We start from the raw sequence: 23,135 nt of genomic DNA, 5'->3' as shown, positions 1-23,135 counted from the left end.
ATTTGCAGTAACGTGTGAGGATCTGTGATAAGACATTTTTAAGGTAACTAAACAATAGTATAGTTTTATACTTGGTATGCAATATACATTGCATGTTTTATTTTCCAAAACATATCATAGTTTAATTCTTGGTGTGCGATATAAATTGCATGTATTATTTTCAAAAACATGATCTCAAAATAAAAAAAAGGTCTGACTTAAAAATCATATATTATCTGCATGCATTCAGTAGCCTACATTGAAAAATTTAGGTAGGCTACACCTGTGATCGCATATCATTTTATTTTTGTTTTACATTGCCTGATAACATTCTTAAATATTTGATAAAATCATTATGCAGATTGCTTTCTCCTACAACATATATGCACTGTGAATATTTCATATAAGTATATTAATATATATTTAAGATGACAATATTTTTTTATTACAAATGTAATTTTGACAAATTTCACTGAGTTAAATGGGATTTCTAAACGATGTTGCGCGTGCGCTGTAATTCCCAAAATCTGCCAACAGATGACAGTCACAATGCAGCGCCAACGTGATCTTAATCTTATTTAATTTGAGTGTAAAATTAGCCTTAAAAACTGCAGAGGAATGAGTCGAAGGTGGTGTCTTATATGTATAATATAATTATAATCTGATTTCTATGGTTAAATACGATACAATACATTAAGTAAATATTTGACAGGAGAGTCATACCTTGAGGATGTTTTTTTTGTGTGGTACAGTAAGAGTGTGTTTTGGGGACACACAGGTAGGGGTGCAGGTCAGAGTTTGTGTTTTGGCTGAGTTCATGTGTTTGTGTAGAGGGTGTGTGTTAAAAGCATTCTCACACTCTCACGGCTGCCGGACCGCCCAGTCAGAGTGTATTTTCACAGATGGAGTCTGAATGAATATAAACACCACCCTGTATCACAGTAACTCAACACGGTGCTGAAGCTGATGTGCGTGTATGTGCTTAACTGATAATAAACAAGGACTTGATAATACGCTTTGAAAAGAGTGGTCTTAAACAGTAAGTTAAACACATTCAGATTTGTTTTTTTTTATATGTAAGCCCTATGCCATTTTTTTGCATTTTATGTTTTGTAAATATTTAGGTATTTATTTGTTTGTGTATTAAGTATAACTTTATTATGTGAGTAATTATATTGCTTGTATTGTAGATGTTGGGTTGTGGATGCGTGCTGCTCTCGGGTCTGTTAACATTGACCTTGTTCCACTGCAGTACTGAAAGTCTTCACATACCCCAGGAAAGACCAGAGGTGAGTCCAGGTTATAAGGGCACAGACGTATACAGTACATAGATATACATATAGGGTGTAAATATGACTTATGAGAGAGAGACAGACAGATGGTGACGCAAATACTGTAGGCTACCCTTAGAAACACAATATACACACAAACTTTACAAATTATTTGAACTCTCTAAATTTTACCAAATTTCAACAGATTAAAAATAATGAATTGAATAGCAGTTTAGTTGTACTGTTTTGTTAAAGGAATAGTTAACCCAAAAATGAAAATTCTTTCATCATTTACTTCTCATTTTAATCCTGTATGAACACAAAAGAAGATATTTTGAAGAATGTTGACATTGAGCCCCATAGACTTAAAATGATCTTAAAATATCTTCTATTGTATTCCAAAGAAGAAAAAGTCAAATACGGGTTTAATAATGAGAGTAAATAAAAAATAAAAAAATTCATCTTGGATGAACTGTATCTTTAATATAAGGCAGAAAAAGTATTTTACATTGTATTTTCTAGGCTTTATTTTTCTCTCCACTATGCAGAAATGTAAAGATGTGTAAACTAAATTAAATGTGATACTGAGTATAAAGAAAAGATACTGTGACTAATGCTTTATAAAACAAATCCTTGACCAACTCCTACCTACCCCTCAAAACCAACTCTGAAGGTTTAATCTAATGTTCTATTATGGACAGTTTTTAGGAGAGGGACAAATTAGGACAGATTGTAATTTTTCTCTCATACTATACATGAAAACGACCAGACATGTAGCATGAACTCAAACCTATTTCCACCTCTTTCTGCTACAGTACGTGGAAACGTCTGCTGTGGAGGACCGGCGTGTCCAGCGAGGTCAAACCGAGCAGAAGACCTCAGGAGCCGTGAACGCAAAACTGCACCTGCTTGACCAGCTGGTCAGACTGGAGAACGATGTCATTGAGACCAAAAGAAAACGCAGCTTCCCCGGATCCAACACGCCACTTGACCGGCTGTCAATCAGCATCATGGATCCCAAGAGCAACAAGCAGAGGTAAAGAAAGAGAGAGAGAGAGAGATAGAGAGAGAGCGTTATTTTGACATTCTCATTCTATATGACTTCAAAATTCAGAATAACAGTCAAGATGGAATTCTCAGAAATCTAAAACACTTGTTATTTGCTATAATCCAGAACTGAAGATGAACCCAACCGTAGGCTTTGATATGATTTGGCTCAAACACACAGTGTTTGTATTGGCCGAAGTGTGTCACGCACAGCTTGATAACTGTGCATGTGCGAGTTTGTGTGTTTCTAAGTTCACAAAGTGCAAATTAATGTTTTGTCTGTAGCCCACTGTTAAAATGCCTTATATTACCTGGGTGGAGTCACAGTGGTGTGGATTGCAGTTTTGTCGGACATATCAAGCGCCTGATACCGATTTACGGGCGGGAACAGTCCAACTGTGATGACTGGAGCACCGGACTTCCAGTCAATGGTTCTCATTTTATCTCCGTGAATGATTTCGATCTCCCCTGCTGGACGGAGCGCACGGTGTCACTCAGCATGGCCCGAGGCTCGGACACAGCTGTTATCTAAATGATCTTTAGCACTCGATAAGATCAGGAAACAAGCCAAAAACAACAGTATGAGCACTGTGTCGTGCATTATCAAATCTCGACACTAAAATCTATCCGTCACGGGTTCTGATAAACACATGAAAGCTGAGGAAACAGCACCATCACCACGTGACTCTTCCTTAGACTTAATAAAGGTCAATGTTGGATTCTGTAACTGGATTTTATTCATTATACAGAAAAATCTAAGTTGTGTATCTTCCAGTTATTGCATATGTAGTCAATCTTTTTTAATTTGTGGCAACAGGAAAGCCGAGTTGCCACGACGGCGAGTTAGCGTTCCAATCGACCGGATCGGAGTGGGCCGTCTTCCCAACAACCGAGGATAGACTCCGCCCTCTGACCACACCCTGACAAACAGGTTGGTAAGATGGGCGTATCCTTAGTATATTCTAAAATATACATTTGATTAAAATTTACAGAACGTCCTTTTTTTAATTGAGCTAAACATATGAAAGAAAATGGTTGATGTAAAACGTTTGTCTGAACATCGATGTTTTATATTTACAGAAGGGGGATGTCACTGGTAGAAGATATGCATAAAGCACACCAGCCATCACTAACCATTGAACAATCTTCCCTTTACAACCCTTGCCGCCTCTGAAGTTATCTTCCTCAATGATTAACCTTCGATCTCTGACCACACGCTGTCTATTTCTTGTCCTTATTCTCCATTTCAGCCGCATATGTTCTTTGATATGAAGTGGCCGGTCTGCATACATTGTGATGTAATCAGAGCCGTTAGCCAATCAGAGCAGAATCTGCTCGTAGCTTTCAATTGCACGTGTCATTATTATTTACTCTAGTGTCCCGGCTCTCGCTTGCTGTAATGTTGTTTTCTTACTTTGACTGGAGGTCGAACGAATTGAGTTCAGCCTTGACAATAAAAATAATGAAACTTTCTTTAATGTTTCAATAGTTTTCTTTGGTTGGAAAAGAACTGTAAGATTGTAAAAAGTTAGTTAAACATTTGTCATTTTTGTTTTGCATGTATTTTCCAATGTGTGTGTCATTACAAACACGATAAAGGCCGCAAAGATGACGTGTTTTGTAGGCTAACACGGAAGTTAGCGCTGGTTCCCTCCACCCAAAGCCTTTGCATTTTTCCCATAGACAAAGGACGTAGTTGGTTTTGAGACACAACAAAAGTTCAAACAATCATAAACGGATTATAACCTGAAAATATTTTAAGGTTTTGTTAGCGACAGGCCTTTTTTCAGACGATTTACCAAAAGCCAATTCAAAACACCCATAGACTTTGGGGCAATGGAACCGGAAGTCCTAAAATGCTAACTGGCTTTGTAAGGGTTTGCAAACAAAAACACATCATCTCTGCGGCACTCTATAAAGAAATATGATCAATTGTCAATAATAATACATGTCACCAACAAATCAAAATATGATTCTTGCAATTTTCAGTGTAGTTTTAATGTACGTGATTTTTATAAATTCGGCCAAAAAAGTGTAGACTGCTTTGTGCTAGTAGATTACGTACAGATCAGAGGGGTGATGTAGCCGCCCGTCAGGATGAAGCTATCAACATAAATACTTAAAATAATAATTCAACAAGCTCAACAAGATCAAAGTCCCAGTGCATTTGAGTATTTTATCACGTAAAACTCATCTCTTCATTGTGTTCATTCTTCATGCCTTAAAATGATTTGAATTACTTTCTTTAGTATACACAAACATTAATATGCAAATTAGTCCATGCTTCCATTCAATCGCACAAGTTCATCAATCTTATATAGATGCCTCATTTAATGTGTGAACAGTGCATGCTCATGTTACAGTAGAATTAAAACAAAAGCGATCATTTCAGTTCCAAATCTATGTATCCTTACATACCTATGGCTCAAATCTGTTAACGTGATTGGTTACAAGGTTATGAATGATGTCATAAACAGAGGCAGTTTCAAACAGCATTTTTTAATCTGTCTTTGCTAAATTGCTGTGTTATGGAGGAAATACTCTACATTAGTTTAAAATGATACGTTTGCACATGTTTTTTCTTAAAACATTAAAAACTTTTTACCACAGGGGGACTTTAATGAAATATATTTATTTTCTTAGAAATACATTCATATATGTGCAAATACAATATAAAACATGTTTTTTGGCTTATAATAAGAATGTGAGATTCATATTATAATATTACAACTTGAAAGTTTGCTAATAGCCTTTATGTAGTGTAACAGAAATCTACGTCTTTCAGTGGAGTACATGATCTATACTGTGATCCTGTGTTACTAGAATATAACAGAAATATACACTATATGATTGTTGCTTATTAAGTATCGTTTGAATAAAACACTGTCATTATAGGTTAAACCTTTTAACCAGTACCGAATCATGATAATCCACTTTTTAGATGACAGAAGATAATAAGCACACGCAAGTGAAGCGAATACAAACCTCTTTGCCTTGCATTGAATATAATGTATAAGTTTGATTGGTAGATTCAGTCGGCCTGCGCAAATCATACCCTCTATACCATCAGAGAATTAGTGGACTTTGTGCTAATACTGAGTCTAGAGTAAAACTGTAGATAAAAACATGATTAAATAAAATAAAGAAAAGTCCTGAGAAGTGTGAGTCTTATCAAATTGAGGAATTAGCACTAGATGCCTAAAGGCCCATTACAAAAACATTGCACAAAAAGGAGACTAATAAGAAAAAAATACATTAAAGTGATAGTTCACCCAAACGTGATAATTCTGTCATCATTTACTCACCCTCTTGTCATTTCAAACCTGTATGACTTTATTTCTTCTGAAGAACACTAAATATTGGAACATTAGCAAGCGAACAATGGCCGCAACCATTGACTTGTACAGCCACAAAACCAATGCAAGTTTATGAGTACCACCGGTTACCGCCATTTTTCAAAATATCTTCTTTTGCGTTCTACAGAAAAAAAGAAAGTCCACAGTTTGAAAATGACAAGAGGGCGAGTAAACGATGACAGTTTCATTTTTGGGCAAACTATCCCTTTAAGGTAGAACATTCCAGCTCCAGTGTACCTCCTACTCCCTCACCACCAGCGATCTATGTTCATCTCAGTATGCAACCAGTGGACGTAGTTTTCCACCCGTGTGTACACCCCATACACCCTCTGACTGCCACACTCCTCCGGGCCACCCCAAGAAACAAGTCCTTGTGCCACCCATCTTCCACTGCGGGCGTCCTGGATCACGAAGGCCCCCCCGCTGTCCCCTAAACAGGTGTCCTGACCGCCTTCATAAAATCCTGCGCAGAACATATTGCTGGTGATGTTATAGTTAACAGAGCGTGAAGCATAACTAGCTTCACATTCATCCTGCGGCACAACGGGGAGTTTCACGTACTGAAGCAGCTCTGAGACCGAATCCGAGGACAGACCGCTGGTGGATGCCGAAGCGTTAGCTGTGTTGATGCCCCAACCGGCGACCACACCCAGTGTGTTGGGCAGAGGCATCACGGCATTACCTTTTGCGCCAGGCCCTGGAAGACAAACAGGTCGCACAAGCTCCGACAGTGCCACCTCCTGGCTGAGTTTCACAAGAGCAATGTCATTATTATAATTTTGAGGGTTGAACTGTGGATGAAGGATGACCTTCTCTACAGAACGATTGGTGGCTGAGTGCTTTTCCCGAACATCCGTCAGGCCCAAGTGGGCACGGATGTGTTCAGGAGCGACGGGGACGACGGAAAGGTCACGGCGGTGGGAACGCAGTACGTGGGCGGCCGTGAGTACCCAGGATGGGTTGAGGAGGGCTCCGCTGCCAAACCAGCGATCCACCGGCACACGTGAAGCATCTTCTACTGAGAGAAGAACCTGCCAGGGGAAGAGTCCGGGAGATGCTGTTCTCCCACCGACAATTCGCTTCTGATGTGCTGGGAAGAGCTGTGCCTGTTCGCCACATACTTAAAAGTACAAGCAAGGGCAATTTAATCAATGCAGATGCACAAAACAGATTCTGGATTCAAACACAATTCAACTCCACTCAAAAGATTTGATAACAAATTAAGTTTATGGCTTACCAAGTGGAGTGCTGGCTAGTGGAGTGGGAAGCTGAAGTTCAGGATTTGCACTTGAGATACTTTCATAATCACCTACAGTAAACATAATACATTATACTTTGGTTCATTCTAAACTCTATGGGGCATTTTCCCGAACAGGGACTAAGGTCTAAGCCTGGACATTTAAGACATTTTTAAAACCTGTCTTACAAATAAGCATTACTTATGTCATTTTAAAGACAAAACGATGACACTGATGTATTTTAAGATATGTCAGTACAGGTTTTTTTCAGTTTAGCTCTAACTTTATTTTTAGTCTAGGACTAGCCTTGATCCCTGTCCAAGAAAATGCCCCTATGTATTGGAAGAGATAGTTAACCCTAAAATATTTGATCACTTATTCGTACTAATGTTGTTCTGAACTCAAATTTTTATGCAACACAGATTGGGATGTTTGTGACTGGGCTCCAGTCCCCATCCACCTCCAATGTATGATAAAAGCATCAACATTTAAATGAATCCGTGTGCGTTCCAATGAAGAAAGAAATGCTTACAGGTTTGGAACATGAGGTTGAATAATTGAGGACAAACGTGTCGTTTTTGGATTAAAGGAAAAGTTTAAGCCGTTTCGGGTCACCATTGACTCCCATGGTTGTACAAAAGTCACAAACTTTCATTTAAATATGTTCATTTGTGTTCAGCACAACAAGGAAATTTGTACAGGTTTGTAACAACTGGAGAGTGAGAAAATTATGACAAAATGTATATAATGGAGTGAACTATTCACCCCATATAAAAAATTCAGTTGATATAGTAAAACGCTATAAAGAAAATCATTTTTATGCAACAAGACTATATAGACTAGAAGGTTTAAATATAGGTGACTTAATTTCTGTAACACACCTTACCTGGTGAACAGGTGGGCAGTGATGTCCTGTCTTGACTCACCCACAGTCCGCTCTGATGACAGATGTAAGTGTCTGTAAAACCGAGGATAAAATTCTCAATGTGAGATTCTCAATACGGCTCCAGTCAAATAAATGGCTGACATTGTTGAAAAACTTACTGTTGATCTGGGGAGAGTCTTTACAGCTGTACTTAATTCTTGATCCAAACAGAGTGCTGTTTCCAGAGTTCTCGAAAAACACAAAGCCCAAAACTAAATCTACAGGACCACAGTCGACCACTAAAGAAGAGGGAGAGAGAGAGAAGAGGTGAGAGTAAGACATGTGTAATTCTTTACATTAATATCTGAATATAGACTTTCATAAATAATTTGAATGAGTTTTTAAAATGTACATTTTTAATAATAGTGAAAAAATAACTCTGAAAGTATAAAAGTATTATAAATTAAGAATTAAAATGAAGTCATACAGAATAAAATTAAGACATTATTTGTTTGAGGAATTAGATGGAAGAGGTTATTCAAATAGAATGAGAGGAACAGTACAATGAACAAATATAAAAGAGCATTTATAAATTGTGAAATATGATTGGTGGATGTTGCACTAGGTCATGCCACAGTTATTGCAAGATGATTTTTGACAGGTGGAATCTGAGATGATGAACCAATCAAAATGTAAATCATACCAAGCTTTCAGTGTCCATCTTCCAAACGAGGTGTTCACTTCCAACAGATAAAGCCGTTCTGTGCTGTCTTGAAATCTAAGCGCATTTTGCTTTCTCATCAAATTAAGATAAGATATTTAATATTCTGCAATCTGCACACTGGTTTGCTGGAACTCAGAAGTCGTGTCGTTACATTTTCGACCAGTAGAGGGAGACAATAACTTAAAATTGTGTTGTAGTCATTTAAATACTTTTGAGTAAATAATCAACACGTTTTATTGAAATCATAGATTTTTATTAGTTAAGAGTTAACTGTAATGTTGGATAGACTTAAACGTATTCATACCATATCACAAATCCTGTTTAGTCCAGAACTAGGCTCAAAATGTTTCCTTATAAACACAAGCAATCTAACTAAAACTGAAATATGAAACTTCATCCTTGTCAATCTTCATCGAATTCATATATTTCACTCAAAAGTATATTTCATCTTGAGTCAGTTGACTTAAAAAAAAATTCATTCGTCTTTACAGAAAAAGATATTTTGAAGAATCTGCCCTCAGCGACTTCGAGAGTATGGACACAAACCCCCTTATCCATTTGTCAGTGTTCCACAAAAGTCATATACATGTTTTTAACGACATGAGGATGAACAATTAAAACAGATTTTTATTTTTGGGTGAACTACTCTTTAAATCAAAACATCATGCGTATTAAGAATGATACAAAACCAATGCTGTGCAGTAACAGACCCATGAACACAGGTTAGATAAAACTGCATCAAATACTGCAATGCATTATGGTTTGAAATTTGATGTAGACAGTGTTTGGCTACCGGCCATTTCCGTACGGTTTAACTCAGAATCTGATTTGTTAAAATACTTGGAAGGGAACGACGACTCCTTTCAGATTCCTTCTCTGGTGCCAGCAACAAATAAGTAGAAGAAAAGAGAGAAATGACGAGTGAGAGACCGTAGGAAAAAAAAGAGTGCTTGCTGTTATAGTAAGACTTACCTTCACACAGTGGGATTTCGCTGCTCCATGTTCCATCTTTCTGGCAGTCAATCTGATAATGCTCAAATTCTTTCTCACCCTGTGACAGACGACGGGTGTTGTGAGACAGATGTGGGTGAAAACACCAATAAGTAAGCTTGTATTAGACGGCCATTACTATCAAAAGTGAGTGATAACCTTTGCCTGACCTGTCTGATTGAGTATCCAGGGTCACAGGTCACTGTAATGTGGTCTTTGAATATGTAATTGGACTGCAGAGGCTCTAGCTGACCATTAAGCGGTGATGTACGAGGAGGACATTCAGAACCTGAAAACAACAACATTTAGCGCCTCTATTCTCTACTGCACTTTACACACAATAGTATGATGTACCATCAGTTTCCCTAATCTGCTGACCTGTGGAGGTATATGTGACTTTCCAGCCTATATTCTCCCCTGAGTTGTCACTGTGAAACAGAATGTTGACCGTGTTATTTCCTGTCAGGATCTTTCCTGGTGATCGGTCACCACAAAACGGGCCAAACTCCTTGTCTCCAGCCTGAATCTTTGGATAGAATATGAATATAGTATTTATTTAATGTATATTTTACTCTGTCATCTGACTATGTCTTGCTGTTGTATGTGTGTTGATGTGTTTAGTGGAAACTTCAATTGAGAAAAATAATTGTGCACACTTGGCAACAATTCAGCTTTTTGCCCAGGGTTTAAAACTGCTATTAAAGTTGTGGGTCTTTTATCCCCTTTTTGTGTTAATGTCTTTGTGTGTTAATGTCTAATGTGTTAAAGTGTGTATATACTTGTATGTTTTAATGTATATTTTAGTAATGTAATACGGACAAGTGCTGTTGTTTAATTTCTGTACTTTTTAAAATAAATAAAAACAATGAATTTGAATATTAATGAATTTGCTTTACATTTTTTATGCTTTAAGTCATTTTTTATGCGACACTTTAACAAAAAAAACAATATATCAAATTATCTGTGTGTCTATATATCAATTCTTTGGGAACAAATTTGTCCCAAGTCAGATATATCGGACATATTTTCTCTTTGGGGACATTTGAGATGTCTACATATGTAAAAAGTTTCAAAATTCTCACTTTGATGGAGTCATAGGGGCAGGTGACCTCAGGGTGGCTTTCGATGTCAAAGGTGTCATCAAACTCCAGAGCAATTTGAAAGCCCTCCTCTAGCTCAATGCGGTACACGCACTCTGAACTTTTGGGGTACGGTTTAGGGAAATCTGCGCTGGTGATCTCTCCGGACCGCTCCGTAAACACGCTTTCATTACACTCGACTGCAACACAAACACATATCCTTTAATATCATTCGGTGTTCAAATGAATCTATGAAGAACAAACATGAACAGGGATGACAGAACAAAGACACTTTGTTGCTTGACTCTAAATCTTATGTTTAAAATCTTTCAGTTATGAGAATATCATGCGTGTATAGAAATGCATGTAAGCTTCTTGCTACGGCTCTAATGGTGTGTTCGAAGTGCCCCAGTTTATCCACATCTAACCGACTGCTGAAATGTAAATATTTGGCGTTCAGCGCTCGGCTACAATCAGATGGGCGGAGGGCAAAGGCTGGACATGAAACAGACCTGGAAACACTCCAGCATACACTCACTTACATACATAACTATAACAGCAACCCTTTGCAGGAACATAAATCAAGATAAAGTTAACAGTTTGAACAATGTCCAAGCCAAGCTTACTTAAATATGTTGTAATTACTTCATTTAACTCGTACAATGAAGACTCAAATGAACCTGCTTCAGGATTGCTTCTAATATACGGCTTTATAATTATAAATTCTGGCCACTAATCCCAGATAATCCAGAAGATTTATATATGTGAAGAATGCAGTTAAGAGCCAAGAGCACTTGGTCTGCCACGAGGTTGCCAAGAACATAAATGTGGACGCATTGTTGTACATGTCACACATACAAATGACATTTCTAGTGACAGGAACTTAACCGAGTTATCAACATTCTTCCGATTTTAGCCGCTTATATTATTTTTCTTATCTAACCACATAAATATTGCTTACACAATGACACATTTGGCAACACTTAGATATAGGTCGTCGGGTCAAGTGCTTTTGTTGAGGTGGACTGCAACAGGTAACAGTTTTGACAGCTGTCAGGGCGTCATTTCAGGTATTTCAAAACCCTACCTTTGCATGTCCTGTTATCAGAATGAAGCAGGTATCCATAGCGGCAGGAGCAGTAGAAGCCACCGATGTAGTTGTGACAGAAATGATCACAGACGAGATCTTCATCATTTCTGTCTCTGCACTCATCAACATCTGCCGAAAGAATAAAGGGTTTGACAGATTATATTTAGCTAAAAAGAACAATGCTTAAAGGAACATCTGAGGTTTGACGTCACGCAACATCAAATGCCACAAAGTCACACCTGCGCCAAAGGCACAATTAGCACAGCGGGGGCCTCATTTATAGAATGTTGCGTAGAAACCGCCCTATAATTTGATTTTACGATATTTTCTCAAAGTGTGATTCATGGAACGATTGTACGCTCAAAAAAGGCGCGTACGCCTCTCTGATGTGTCAGATGTGAAGTCTAGAAATTGCAAATGATTGTGAAATTTCAGATCCACGCATTTTAATGACGTGTTAATAATGTCATTGATATATGAAAGAGCACTTATCAATGTCCAAATCCTTTATGAGCGGCAAGAACGACTTATATTTCCAAAACCTACAGCGCTCTGACAAGCAAAAGTTGGTACGTCTGCTCAGACCCTGAGGAGGCGCTAAGCACTTTTCCACGTAAAAAAAAAGTTTTTATTAATGTGAACGTTGCCGTTGATTTTTGCGCACACTTTACGATTAAAATTTGTGCGTACGCACGTTTTATAAATGAGGCCGCCGAAGATTAATTTAGGTTTGCTTAGGTAACTTATGGAATGACTTCACAGGTTGACATACAGTAATAAAACCTTACTAGAGTTAGAAAACCTATTAAGTCGCTAAATGGAAATGATGCATGTTTTTTCTGCAGGCTTGGACTGAAATAAATTAAGAAAATGTTATTTATGAACTATTCCTTCAAGAAAAAAAGGCACACATATTGACTTGCTTTAACAATTAATTCCTATTAGTTAGCAATATAAAGACCCGTGTCAACACTTCAATAGTTACTACAAACCCCTCCTGTGGTTTGTAGACATATGTGACCCCGGACCACCAAACCGTTCATGCGTAGCACAGGTTTATTTGTAGCAATAGCCAACAATACTTTGTATAGGTCAAGATTATCATCAAGATTATTATTCTTTCATGCTAAAATCATTAAGGATATTAAGTAAAAATCAAGTTCTATGAAGATATTTTTTTAATTTCCTACCATAAATATATTAAGACTTTATTTTTGTGAGTGGATGCAGCACATTTGCTGACAAAAATGGACGGAAACACGGCCACAAACTTCACTCGCTGCTGCCCGCTCTTTGGGAATGACCCACTCAAGTTTAGTATCTATGTAAGGCATTTAACTCGAAAGCCGAAATTCCATCTACTCTCCACACGGCCATACAGCGGTTGGTCAATAGAGAGCGTCTCTGATGGAGAAATTTAAAGGCGATTTTATCAATATATTGTTTTTTGCACCCACAAATTCCAGGTTTTCTAGTTGTCTCTCTATACCAATAAACCATACATCAATGGAAAGCTTACGGATTTCAAGTGATATATACGTCTCAATTAAAAAATTGACCCTTATGACCGGTTTTCTGGTCCAGGGTCACAAATATGTTTTTTTTTCTTACACTCCCCACTTACCAACTGCACTGTAGTGCGCTTCGAACCCCAAGTAGCGCTCCTCATTGGAGAAGTCTGAACGGAATGCCACACTGAGCACGCTCCTGGGGGACGTGATGACATCATCAGCGGGCACCTGTTCTGTGTCTGTGTTCCTCCTACCACAAAACACAGCCAGCTCCTCGCTTTCCGAGTACAACTGTGTGAACAAGTACAAAACACACAACAATACATAAATAAAAAAATGACTCAAAGTACACACAAGTGTCCAGACACTTATCACAATACTGTACAGAGAAATCAATACTTAGTAGATAAATGTACATTAGGACTTCGCACAACCGTTCAATTTATTCTTCAGTGGCACAGAGTATGAGGTGTTTGTGCAAAATGTTTGTTCTTACACAAATTCATAAAATGATAGTGCATGTGTTACATTTACTACGTTACTTTAATGGTACGTCTTGTTCCTGACCATGGTCACTATTTGCTTTTTTTTGGACAGAGACATGTGAACTTTATTTTCATTATTGTGTGATCTGTCCACTGATCTATATAACTGACTGGATTGCTCATGACGTCTTTACAATGAAGCTACAGCACTGTCGTATTGGTATGCAATGTGTATGTACATATTAATGACAAAACACCAGTCCCCGTTTCTATATCTAAAGTGTCATTGTACATTCTTACAACCCAAATGTCTTAAGCATTTAAATGGTTAATTATTTAAAGTTGGGAATTTTCCCATCTTATTAGATATAAAGTGAGTTACATTCATTTTCATTACAGTAGCGCACATATCAGATCAGCGGACTAACAAAACACCTCACCATATGACAAATATGCTTATTCTCAAATCCAAAGAAATACAGACTGTTCTTTAAGTCATGAAGCTTTATTTCTAAACATTTATACATTTCCTTTACAACAGTGTGCGATACACTCCTTCTAGACATTGATTTATACACTTCGCTATTTTGCCCAAAATAAACATAAACATTGGGGAAAAAATCAGGGCCGGATTCACAAAAATGTTCCTAAGACAAAATATAAGAACTTTCATAAGATAAATTATAATAAGTTTGTAAGAACTTTCTCAAACATTTCTAACATCAAATATTTTCTTGAGAACATCTTAATTTTTGTTGTGAGAATACGTTAGAAAAGAAAACTTGCTTGCTCGTGTGGTAACTGTATATGTTTATCTATACAATAAACTTAATGTGTGTAACATGAACATCGCATTCTTATGTAGCCTTTACATATTAGCATGTGATGTGTTAAACGTCATTTACTGCATGTTAGCTAATATGTTAGCAAGCGTTAAAAAAGATGCTTATTATAATATAAATTATAAATAAACTTTTTGTATGTTACTACGGCATAAGACTTGTGATCCTTTCCGTTTCAAGTCACTTTGTCCCAGAATAATGTAAAAAGCACTAAAATAATGAAAGCTAAAGTAAACTAGACCTTATTATTAGCCTATATCAAAATAAATATTCCTTAAGTGGAAGTTAACGTCAAAATTATGATTCTGAACAACCAAATACAAGTATTAAACATTTTACCTTTTGAGATTTAAGACAACCATGAGGTTGACATTAAGATGACATTAACGCAACTTTTGTATTTGAATTCTTCTTTTTTTTTCTGGGGTACATAACATGACTTACTTTTTTCTAAAATTAGAATTGAACAGAAAACATGGCAATTAAGAATAATATTTTCTTCTTAACAATTAGGGATGCACCGATACCATTTTATTAAGACCGAGTATGAGTACCGATACCTATAACCGATACCTGTATAATCTACAATTATATTAATAAACCAGTATCTTACTGGTACATTTTCTTTACATTTAGGTCTACTTAAATGTAAGTAATATTTTTAAATTCAATTTGATTTTTTTATGATAAGTAGCGCAATTTTACTAGCACATTTACTTCAGTTTCCTAAAGTAAACAAAATACTCTGTGGTTGAATTATAAAAAATTCAAGGGGGGTGGTGTGGTCAAATGTGAGTGTATTATAACTTGTTCAAGTCAACCGGACTCTTATTTGACGGGACGCCGCAAAGAACGTTTGTTCAAATTATCCAGACTTTTATTTTGACGGATCACCGCAAATGGTGTTTGTTTATGTGTTTGTGTCCTCAACGCTGGCTCTGAAAGCTTCACAAGCACAATGAGTTCAGCGCAATTTTTTTGTTAGGAAATAATACATTTGCCAGATTTCGTGCCATTCCGTGTTGTCCAGCAAATTCATCATAGGGCTCTATGTATGTCACGTGAGGTATCTGTCATTGGTATTGGTGTGTCATTAATAGTAGGAGTACATGTGCTTGGTATTGAATGTTTTGTGAATCCGGACCCTTAAGTAACAATTATTTAACACACATGTGAACTAAAAACGTATTGTGCGCCAAATACACAGAAAACAGGTTCTTTTAGATTGTCAAATTGACTGTAAGTCTATGGTGCTCTCTGTCAGTTGGGCCTACCAATATGGCTGCGCCATCCGGTGGCTTCACCTCTTATATTGATATAGCGTTCTAGGCGCAATCCAGCCATTTATATAGGTCAGTGGATCGATCCCTTTAACAGTCCAGATTTTTACAAAACACACATTACCCAACCAGACGACTGACATTTCAGCAATTTCTAAAATGTATGCTTGAATGAACTGATATAAAAAGTCACAGACAGAAACATAATTTAATACGAACACTCCCAAATTCTCAAGCTCTGAATGTAATTACACAAATTACACAGGAAGAGCACTGCCAATCCTCAATTTAAGAAAATACCTGCACAGAAACTGGCATGCACATAAGTGGAATTAGACGCGGCACACCGCCAAGCCATCCATCAAACGCACAGCCACACATCAAAACATTTCAGACTGATAAAACAGCCAAGACTTCATCGTGCTTCCACAAATACACACACACACACAAACATGTCTCTTATCTGGCTCCCAGCTTGCGTGTTTACTTTACCCGTGTCAATGAACGGTGTGTAACTCATGATTACCCACCAGAGGCAATTCATTCCTGAGCACTATGAAACACAATAACACATTTGAAAATATCCTACGATTGTCTTACAAAGAATACAAACTGTGCATTTACACACACAAAAAAAACGTGTCTGTGTCCACTATAGTCTCATTCTTTTTAAATAGCAGTGTCTTACACAACACAAAGAGAAGTCTATATTTGATTCCCTGTAGGCATATATATTTGTGTGTTGGGACTGTCATCATGCGAGTCTTTGCCTTTTGTGTCTGGCAGAAGCTCATGGTCTTACGCCAAAGCTTGTTACCATAGCAGGTTGCTGTGGCACCCGCTGAGGGTATTTAAATATGAATATGCCCCCCTTTGGTGTGGGCAGTACATTGGTTCTTGGGAAGAAAATGCTTTTAACTCCATCAGGGTACCAGGGCATCTGGGAGACCTGTGTGTCAAACACTCGCAGGCCCCTTTTACTATCTACAATAGCACTCGGAGACTGGCAATGGGATGCTTGTAAGCAAAGCTACAAAAGGCTGTCGGCACAGATTCGACAGCTCTTTATGATGATGATAACAGCTTTCGAAAATTAATACAAAAAGGTTAAAATATAATATAATTTACACTTTAAAAACACTAATCAGAAGTGTACCGATTGTATCTTTGGACTTGGAAATGACATGAAGCATGAATATCCTTCCCCATTTCTATTGGTTTCCATTATACCGCAATGAACCATGAGCTGTTGGTTACAAACCTTGGTCCGCTATTATTCTCATTATTAATGGGATTTAGTGGTGTTCTTTTGGGTTCTCATACGCCAGATAACGTCCCAACAGCACACAACATATAGAGTATCAGAGACCCACAGAGGACTATACAGTTCCCATTAAAACCATTAAACCCAATAGAAAGATAATTTCTCTATGGTTTCTATTGCTTTTTCAGTTCTTTGGGCGGCATACCGTATTATCAATATACCATACCACCAGAGTTTTTGAGTCTTCTTAAAGGAAAAGTTCAGAATTAAAATGAAAATTCTGTTATTATTTACACACCCTCTTGTCATACAAGCCTGTGTTACTTTTTCTTCTATTAAACACAAAAGAAGATATTTTGAAAAATGTTGGTAACAGAAAAGTCCCCATCGAGTTGCATTGGTTTTGTGTCCACACAATATATCACAAAAGGGATCAAAGTTTTTTGGTTACCAACATTTTTCAAAATATCTTCTTGTGTGCTTTGTAGAAGAAAGAAAATCACACAGGTTTAAAATGACAACAGGGTGACTAAACGATGACGCATTTTTATGTATTTCTATTCCTTTACAATGACTATAGTCATTTTATTATTTACATTTTTGGGGGGCAAGAAAAGTGTTTGGAAATTTAAAACATTCATGATTACTTACCCTAACGTAGTCGTACTCACATAGGTACGAGGGCTCTATGTCAAAGTGCATAAAATAAAGTCGTATTTGATATCCGTCGGGCACAGTTATATTCCACTGAAGATCGGTCTCTTTCGGATACGACTCGGGAAAGTTCGGTGACTGGATGCTCCCGTACATTTCCGTGAGGTGGATGACTCTTGTCCACAGGGGCCACACGAACTGGGCCAAGATCACAACAACACTGCGTACAGAGATTTTATATTTAATTGGCCATTTTAATGGTTAAACCACAAGCTTAAGCAAGGTGTGCCTGTTTGACATTTTTCATAGCGTTTAATTTAGGGGAATAAATCCCTGCAAGCAAAAAGCGAGAAGACAAATCCCAGCTCACCAAATAAACTATCGTTTATCCTCAATCATTCGTTTTGTAAATTGTAAACAAAAAACTGTCTTTTCGATAAATAGGCCTAAGTTGAAATGTGACTTACTATAGAAAGTTCACGATTAGTAGTGCTATCTCTGGTTTAATGAAGAAGCAGAAAGTTTCAACAAAGTTAAAGTTCTTACCGCGTGAGCTTCATGACTTCTCTGTCAGGCGAAACGATGTTGTTTTCTCTTCAAAAGATGTTTGGTTTCCTACACACATCACATCGTAACTGTTCTCAGAAAGCGGTCTCCCCCACGGTCTGTGTGAGAGAGTGTCGGGGCGGGGTAAGAGTTTTTGTTTTCCCACGCAGTTTATGGTCTGTCCACAACAGAAGTTAAAGCAGAATTTCAATATAATAAACAACAGGTGAATGCTACTTTGACGATGCCATTTATATATAAAGAGTAAACATCACCAATTTCATGTACGTGGATTTAAATACTTCCACGGTAAATAAATACGACACATGCACAAATAAATGCATTTACATTTATGCATTTGACAGATGCTTTCATCCAAAGCGACTTACATTGCTTTATCCTATACATTTTACATGTATTTGCAATCCCCTGGGATCGAACCCACAACCTTGCGATCTTAACGCAATGCTCTTACCACTGCTACAGGAAATGCACAAATAAAAAGTTGGGTAGCCTGCTAAATGACATACACAGATTGCATTTTCGCCAATGTATATGTGTGAGGAAGAGAGCATATTTTAGGTGCATATTTATGCAATTTTTTTGTTTGCTCTTTATTTAATTCCTAGTCTTGTGTAGCTGTGTAAATAGCCCTGCTGTGTGAGCAAGTATTTTGATTAAATGAGGTATTTTTATGATATTTTTCGTGCTTTGCGTATTTTTAAAACTTTCCAACCTCTGTGATGTTTGCTCTGCCATTAGTCTTGAATGCATAAAACAATACACAACACTGCATAAGGCATCACACAAAAATACAATGACAATAACATAGACAAAGAACTGTAAGTAGGTCATTGGTGTAATGATTATGTCCTAGTTTTTAAAACACTCTTAAAAGTGGTTGTTCTTGTTTAAGGTCACACCTGTTCATGTCTGTAATAGATGATCTCTGTGGGCTGATTGATGTGTTCCTCAAAAGTTCTTTAATTTCAGAAAGATCCATATCCCACTGTTTTCTCTCTCAGTGTGACACAGGGAGCGAGTGCTAATTGGAGAGTTTGACCGACAGTGCCACAGTCGACAGGTGGGAAATGAGCTCTGTGTGAATTAAAGAAAAATGGTTTGTGAGAAAGATAAGGAAAATGCAAAAGAGCAAAGGTTATAGAAACACAACCTGACATAGAAACATGACCATTATGAAAGCACCACCTATGGTGAAACCTCAAGGCTATTGGTAAAGTTAGAACATGGGGTCGTCTGGTCTCAGGTCATGGTTGTACAAATATTGCTAAATACTGAGATTGAAATTCTCCATTATTAAAACCATTGTATCATGTCTTGAGTTGTGGTAGAAGGGAGACTGTTAGTAGAATTGGGTAGTGTTATTTGCCTTTTGACCTCTAGAGGGGGTTGCCGACCACCCTTTAACTCAGTCAGAAGGAGCCAAGGTCACTTTCTTGTCTCCTTGCTGTTCGCCACCAAATGATAAATACATCTTCGCATGCTCCTGCAGAGAATTCTTCAAGCTTATTATGTGACAGCTTGCTTAATGCGGGTTTTTTATTAGGTTACATCTGCTTATCAGGTAAAGCAATGTAAGCACTGCGCCATTAATATTATGTGTCACAACGTTATAAAAATTTTGAAGGATCGAGAGATTATAAAAACATCATGCAGTGATAACAGTATGAGACTTTGTGTGTTTTTACGTGCCACGTTTTCTGGCATTAGTCTTTGAAGTTTTACAACCTTCTGTGTACTCCCACCGGACTAACACACACTTCACAAAGTATTGTATATTCACATTAAATAATGACTAAGTTATATAGTATGAACTGTGCAAAAATGTTTATAAGAAAATGTATCAATAAGACACTCACTTATTGGTATGGTTGATGAATATTTGCTATGATTGGTTTTTCAAGAGAGTTGCCCTATTCTTCAAGCTAGTATGCTTTCACAGAGTCAGGCAAGCCATGCAGGCTATTTAAAAGTGGGATGTAACTAGCATCTTGTTGAAATGCTAATATTTGTAAGCTTTCGTTGGTGTGTTTTAGGTGCCTATTCTGTACAGGAGCCTTTCCTTCATTGACACTTGCTACCATTGTGCAATTCACTTTTTTGATGTTGTCCAAACATTGTCCTCACACAATGTGTACATTTCTTAGTAGGCTATTATTATTATTATAGTAAGATAATTATACTTATTACAGTGCTTATATTAAATAGCTTTTAATGAGCTGTGTGTGCACCGGTCTAGAGATCTTTAATCTCTTTCACCACATATTAAACCAACACTGTTTTTCTCCTAAACTTAATACTTAATCAATACATGGAAGATAAATGAATCCACATCAAGCCAACACACACGCACAAAGAGAGAAAAAGACAGAGAGATGGAGAGAGTAAACAGTTCTGCTCAATATTCCACATGGCTGACTTTGTGAAATGAATCAGATATTAGTCACATATTTAGGCCTGTCCAATACTGCCAGTCAGGTGATATTTCAGGATCTGGGTGTGTGTACGTGCCTCGGCGAGTGAGAAAAACAGGTATATTCTTTTCTAATCGACTGAGTAAACTTTTTTTTTGCTTTGCCCACTGAACATGAAAACGGTGGGCTTTTGAATAACTTTCTTCAGGTTTTTGGCGACACTGTAGCCGCAGTTGCTTTAAAACGCTAAAAACAACGGTTGGCATAAAATCATTATCGTTTTTAAAGCAATTCAAATAAGAAGTTTGTACGCTTGTCACATGATAAAACGTAAATTGATATATGAAATAAGCGTATGATTGTTAGAACATGTCTATGTGTTCTTGTTGTAGTTAACGGATGTGCACATGTCTGTGCTATGTTTGTTTTTTCGTGTTTTGATTGCGTGTCTGTGTGGGAGGCGTCAGGGTTAAAGAACTGTTCTATCAGCGGGCACCTTGCAGTGGTCTCTGCATTGTCTGTTTCAATGCCTGTATTAGAGGACTTTGTGTCCTTTGTCAGGGTAATAGCCTCCTTCACACAGACAGCACAACAATGGAGACTGAGCGGAGGATCCCCCACTCCCACCTTTTTCCTCGTTCCCTCATTTGTCTTCCAGACTTCTTCTCATCATTGTTAGCCTTGAGGGGAACATGGCATCCCCCAATGCTTGTCTTTGCTGTTAAAAATGTGTGGGTTTTATTTTGTGAATCTTTCCATTTATTCATTCATTGGTTTGATTGCATTGAAACATTAATTCGATAATTGCCGCATTAGTTCGTTCATATAAAAGTTGCATGTTAACAGAATCCAGCAGAATGGACTGCATCCTGTTCCTCATTGTCTTTATTTTTTGTGTTTATTTTAAAAGGTCTCTTGTGAATTTTAGTGTGCACCGGTGGAAAATATTCACCTCTTATCCTCTCCAGCCCCTCTGCAAGATGCTTTAATTCTGTCAAGGACAAGAACACTGCCTGATGTTTGAGGTAAAACACAGCATGCGTAGAGGAAGTTGATCATGATAAGTTTGACAAAGAATATCTGATTATTTCACCTCTGTGCACCTTTAGATAAAGTCATGGACGTCCTGCCTGATCTCTATCTACACCCATAATGCTTTTCAGCAATCGTCCCTGTAGGCATCAGAGACAATCATCTTCAGACAGATCCTGGATAAGGCAGTTGACTTTGATTGGCTTTGTGTTTGTGTGTGTTGATGCGGAGGGATGTGCATTCTGTGCCATTTTTAGTTCAGGTATTCCACAAAGGCATTTAAAGTTCATATTAACTGTGTGTTTTAGTTTCTGAGTTAAATGGTGAGTGTGTTAATGTATGTCAGAGAGGGGTTCCACCGTCTACGTCAGTCATTTCCTAAAGTAATTATTTCCCGGAGAGGACATTACTGCGAATAGGAAAGTCATTATTTCTGCGAAACCCCCCAAAATCATCTCAATTTTTGTTTAACAAATCGGTTTTGCACACAACAAATGCTATTGCTTTCCTCTTTATCAGTTGAACACACACTGTGCGAAAATGAGGATCTCCAGCGTTGCGCTGCTTCTGTCTATTACCCACAATGCAGTTTAAGTCAGCTGTGATAATGGATATGCAAATGATATGTAAATAAAGCTAATGGACGTGCTTCATTTCACTTCTTTTCCAAGATTCTTGATAAGACGGGGAAACACCATAGTTGGACAGATGTTTAAAATGTTGCAACAGCATTTCAATTCTTTTAACTATTAGGAAACAAAAATACTCATTTTAAAGACTATAGAAAATAAATGATATGGTCTAATATCATGCTAAATCATGATGGCTCAAATTTGAAAAATTTTAGGACAGTCTTTAAAGGTTCAGTGCATGAAATTTAGCGGCATCTAGTGGTTAGGTTACAAATTGCAGCCATCGCCTGACTCCACCCCTCCCTTTCAAAGCACTACGCAGGCTCTCACAGGACTAAGATGTCACATTTTCTGCTTCTTTGCCAAATGAGATAACGTATTGTCGAAACAGGGCTATGTAGAGCAGTTTGGCCGTTTAGGGCTACCGTAGAAACAACATGGTGAATTCCATGCAAGGGGACCTGCGGTGTATGAAGATAGAAATAGCTCATAAAAACACAACGCTTCATTCTGTAAGGTCTTTAATCACTTCTGAAGACAGTTATGTATATTATATTGCATTTCTGTCAAACGTCCCTCCAACAAAATGCACACAAGCACCTTTCGCTTCTCTCTTACCTTTACTATGAAATGTATGTTTTGCTTTTATGATACATAAGAAAGTGAAGATGAACATTGTGAAAAGAACTGACTTTAAGGTTTACATTCACACTTGAGAGAGAGAGAGAGAGATAATACTTTTTAAGGGAGAGTTGCCATTATTCTGATATGCCATCAGCACACACACCCTGAGGGCCAATGCCCCCCTGAGAGCT

General features: G+C 37.5%; 2 protein-coding genes and 1 long non-coding RNA gene across 6 annotated transcripts in view; 2 read left to right on the top strand and 1 right to left on the bottom strand.

Annotated features, from left to right (window-relative positions):
- Positions 1-3,842, top strand: part of ostn (osteocrin) — a 31,530-nt gene extending 27,688 nt beyond the window's left edge. For 2 of the 3 annotated variants that reach the window (XM_056757253.1, XM_056757252.1), the window contains exons 2-5: positions 1,170-1,268; positions 2,066-2,286; positions 3,115-3,228; positions 3,378-3,842. In XM_056757253.1, the coding sequence (XP_056613231.1) occupies positions 1,170-1,268; positions 2,066-2,286; positions 3,115-3,196 (402 nt within the window). In that variant the 3' untranslated portion in view covers positions 3,197-3,228; positions 3,378-3,842. Of the gene's footprint in view, positions 1-965; positions 1,019-1,169; positions 1,269-2,065; positions 2,287-3,114; positions 3,229-3,377 lie in introns of those variants that run through there. The other variant, XM_056757254.1, reaches the window with a different exon arrangement.
- Positions 3,843-4,913: 1,071 nt separating this feature from the next.
- Positions 4,914-18,379, bottom strand: masp1 (MBL associated serine protease 1). Of its 2 annotated transcripts, XM_056757403.1 has the most exons (12): positions 18,222-18,379; positions 17,673-17,895; positions 13,264-13,441; positions 11,637-11,768; positions 10,553-10,749; positions 9,849-9,996; positions 9,641-9,759; positions 9,453-9,531; positions 7,936-8,055; positions 7,778-7,849; positions 6,891-6,962; positions 4,914-6,773 (listed from the first exon to the last, which is right to left on the bottom strand). In XM_056757403.1, exons 1-12 carry the CDS (start codon positions 18,233-18,235, stop codon positions 5,902-5,904), a joined length of 2,226 nt encoding a protein of 741 aa, XP_056613381.1. In that variant the 5' UTR covers positions 18,236-18,379; the 3' UTR covers positions 4,914-5,901. The 2 variants fall into 2 exon arrangements, with proteins under 2 accessions (XP_056613381.1, XP_056613382.1); XM_056757404.1 differs by lacking the exons at positions 4,914-6,773; positions 6,891-6,962; positions 7,778-7,849; positions 7,936-8,055 and adding an exon at positions 9,088-9,356.
- Positions 18,253-22,201, top strand: LOC130429046 (uncharacterized). The gene is made up of 4 exons (XR_008907529.1): positions 18,253-18,365; positions 19,247-19,305; positions 21,567-21,681; positions 21,766-22,201. It is a non-coding gene; the product is annotated as an uncharacterized LOC130429046 (long non-coding RNA).
- Positions 22,202-23,135: the final 934 nt, after the last annotated feature.

The sequence above is a fragment of the Triplophysa dalaica genome, chromosome 9, assembly GCF_015846415.1.
Source record: "Triplophysa dalaica isolate WHDGS20190420 chromosome 9, ASM1584641v1, whole genome shotgun sequence".
Classification (NCBI taxonomy): domain Eukaryota; kingdom Metazoa; phylum Chordata; class Actinopteri; order Cypriniformes; family Nemacheilidae; genus Triplophysa; species Triplophysa dalaica.
The sequence above is the reverse complement of the archived record's forward strand: the minus strand, read 5'-3'. Positions and strand labels throughout refer to the sequence as shown.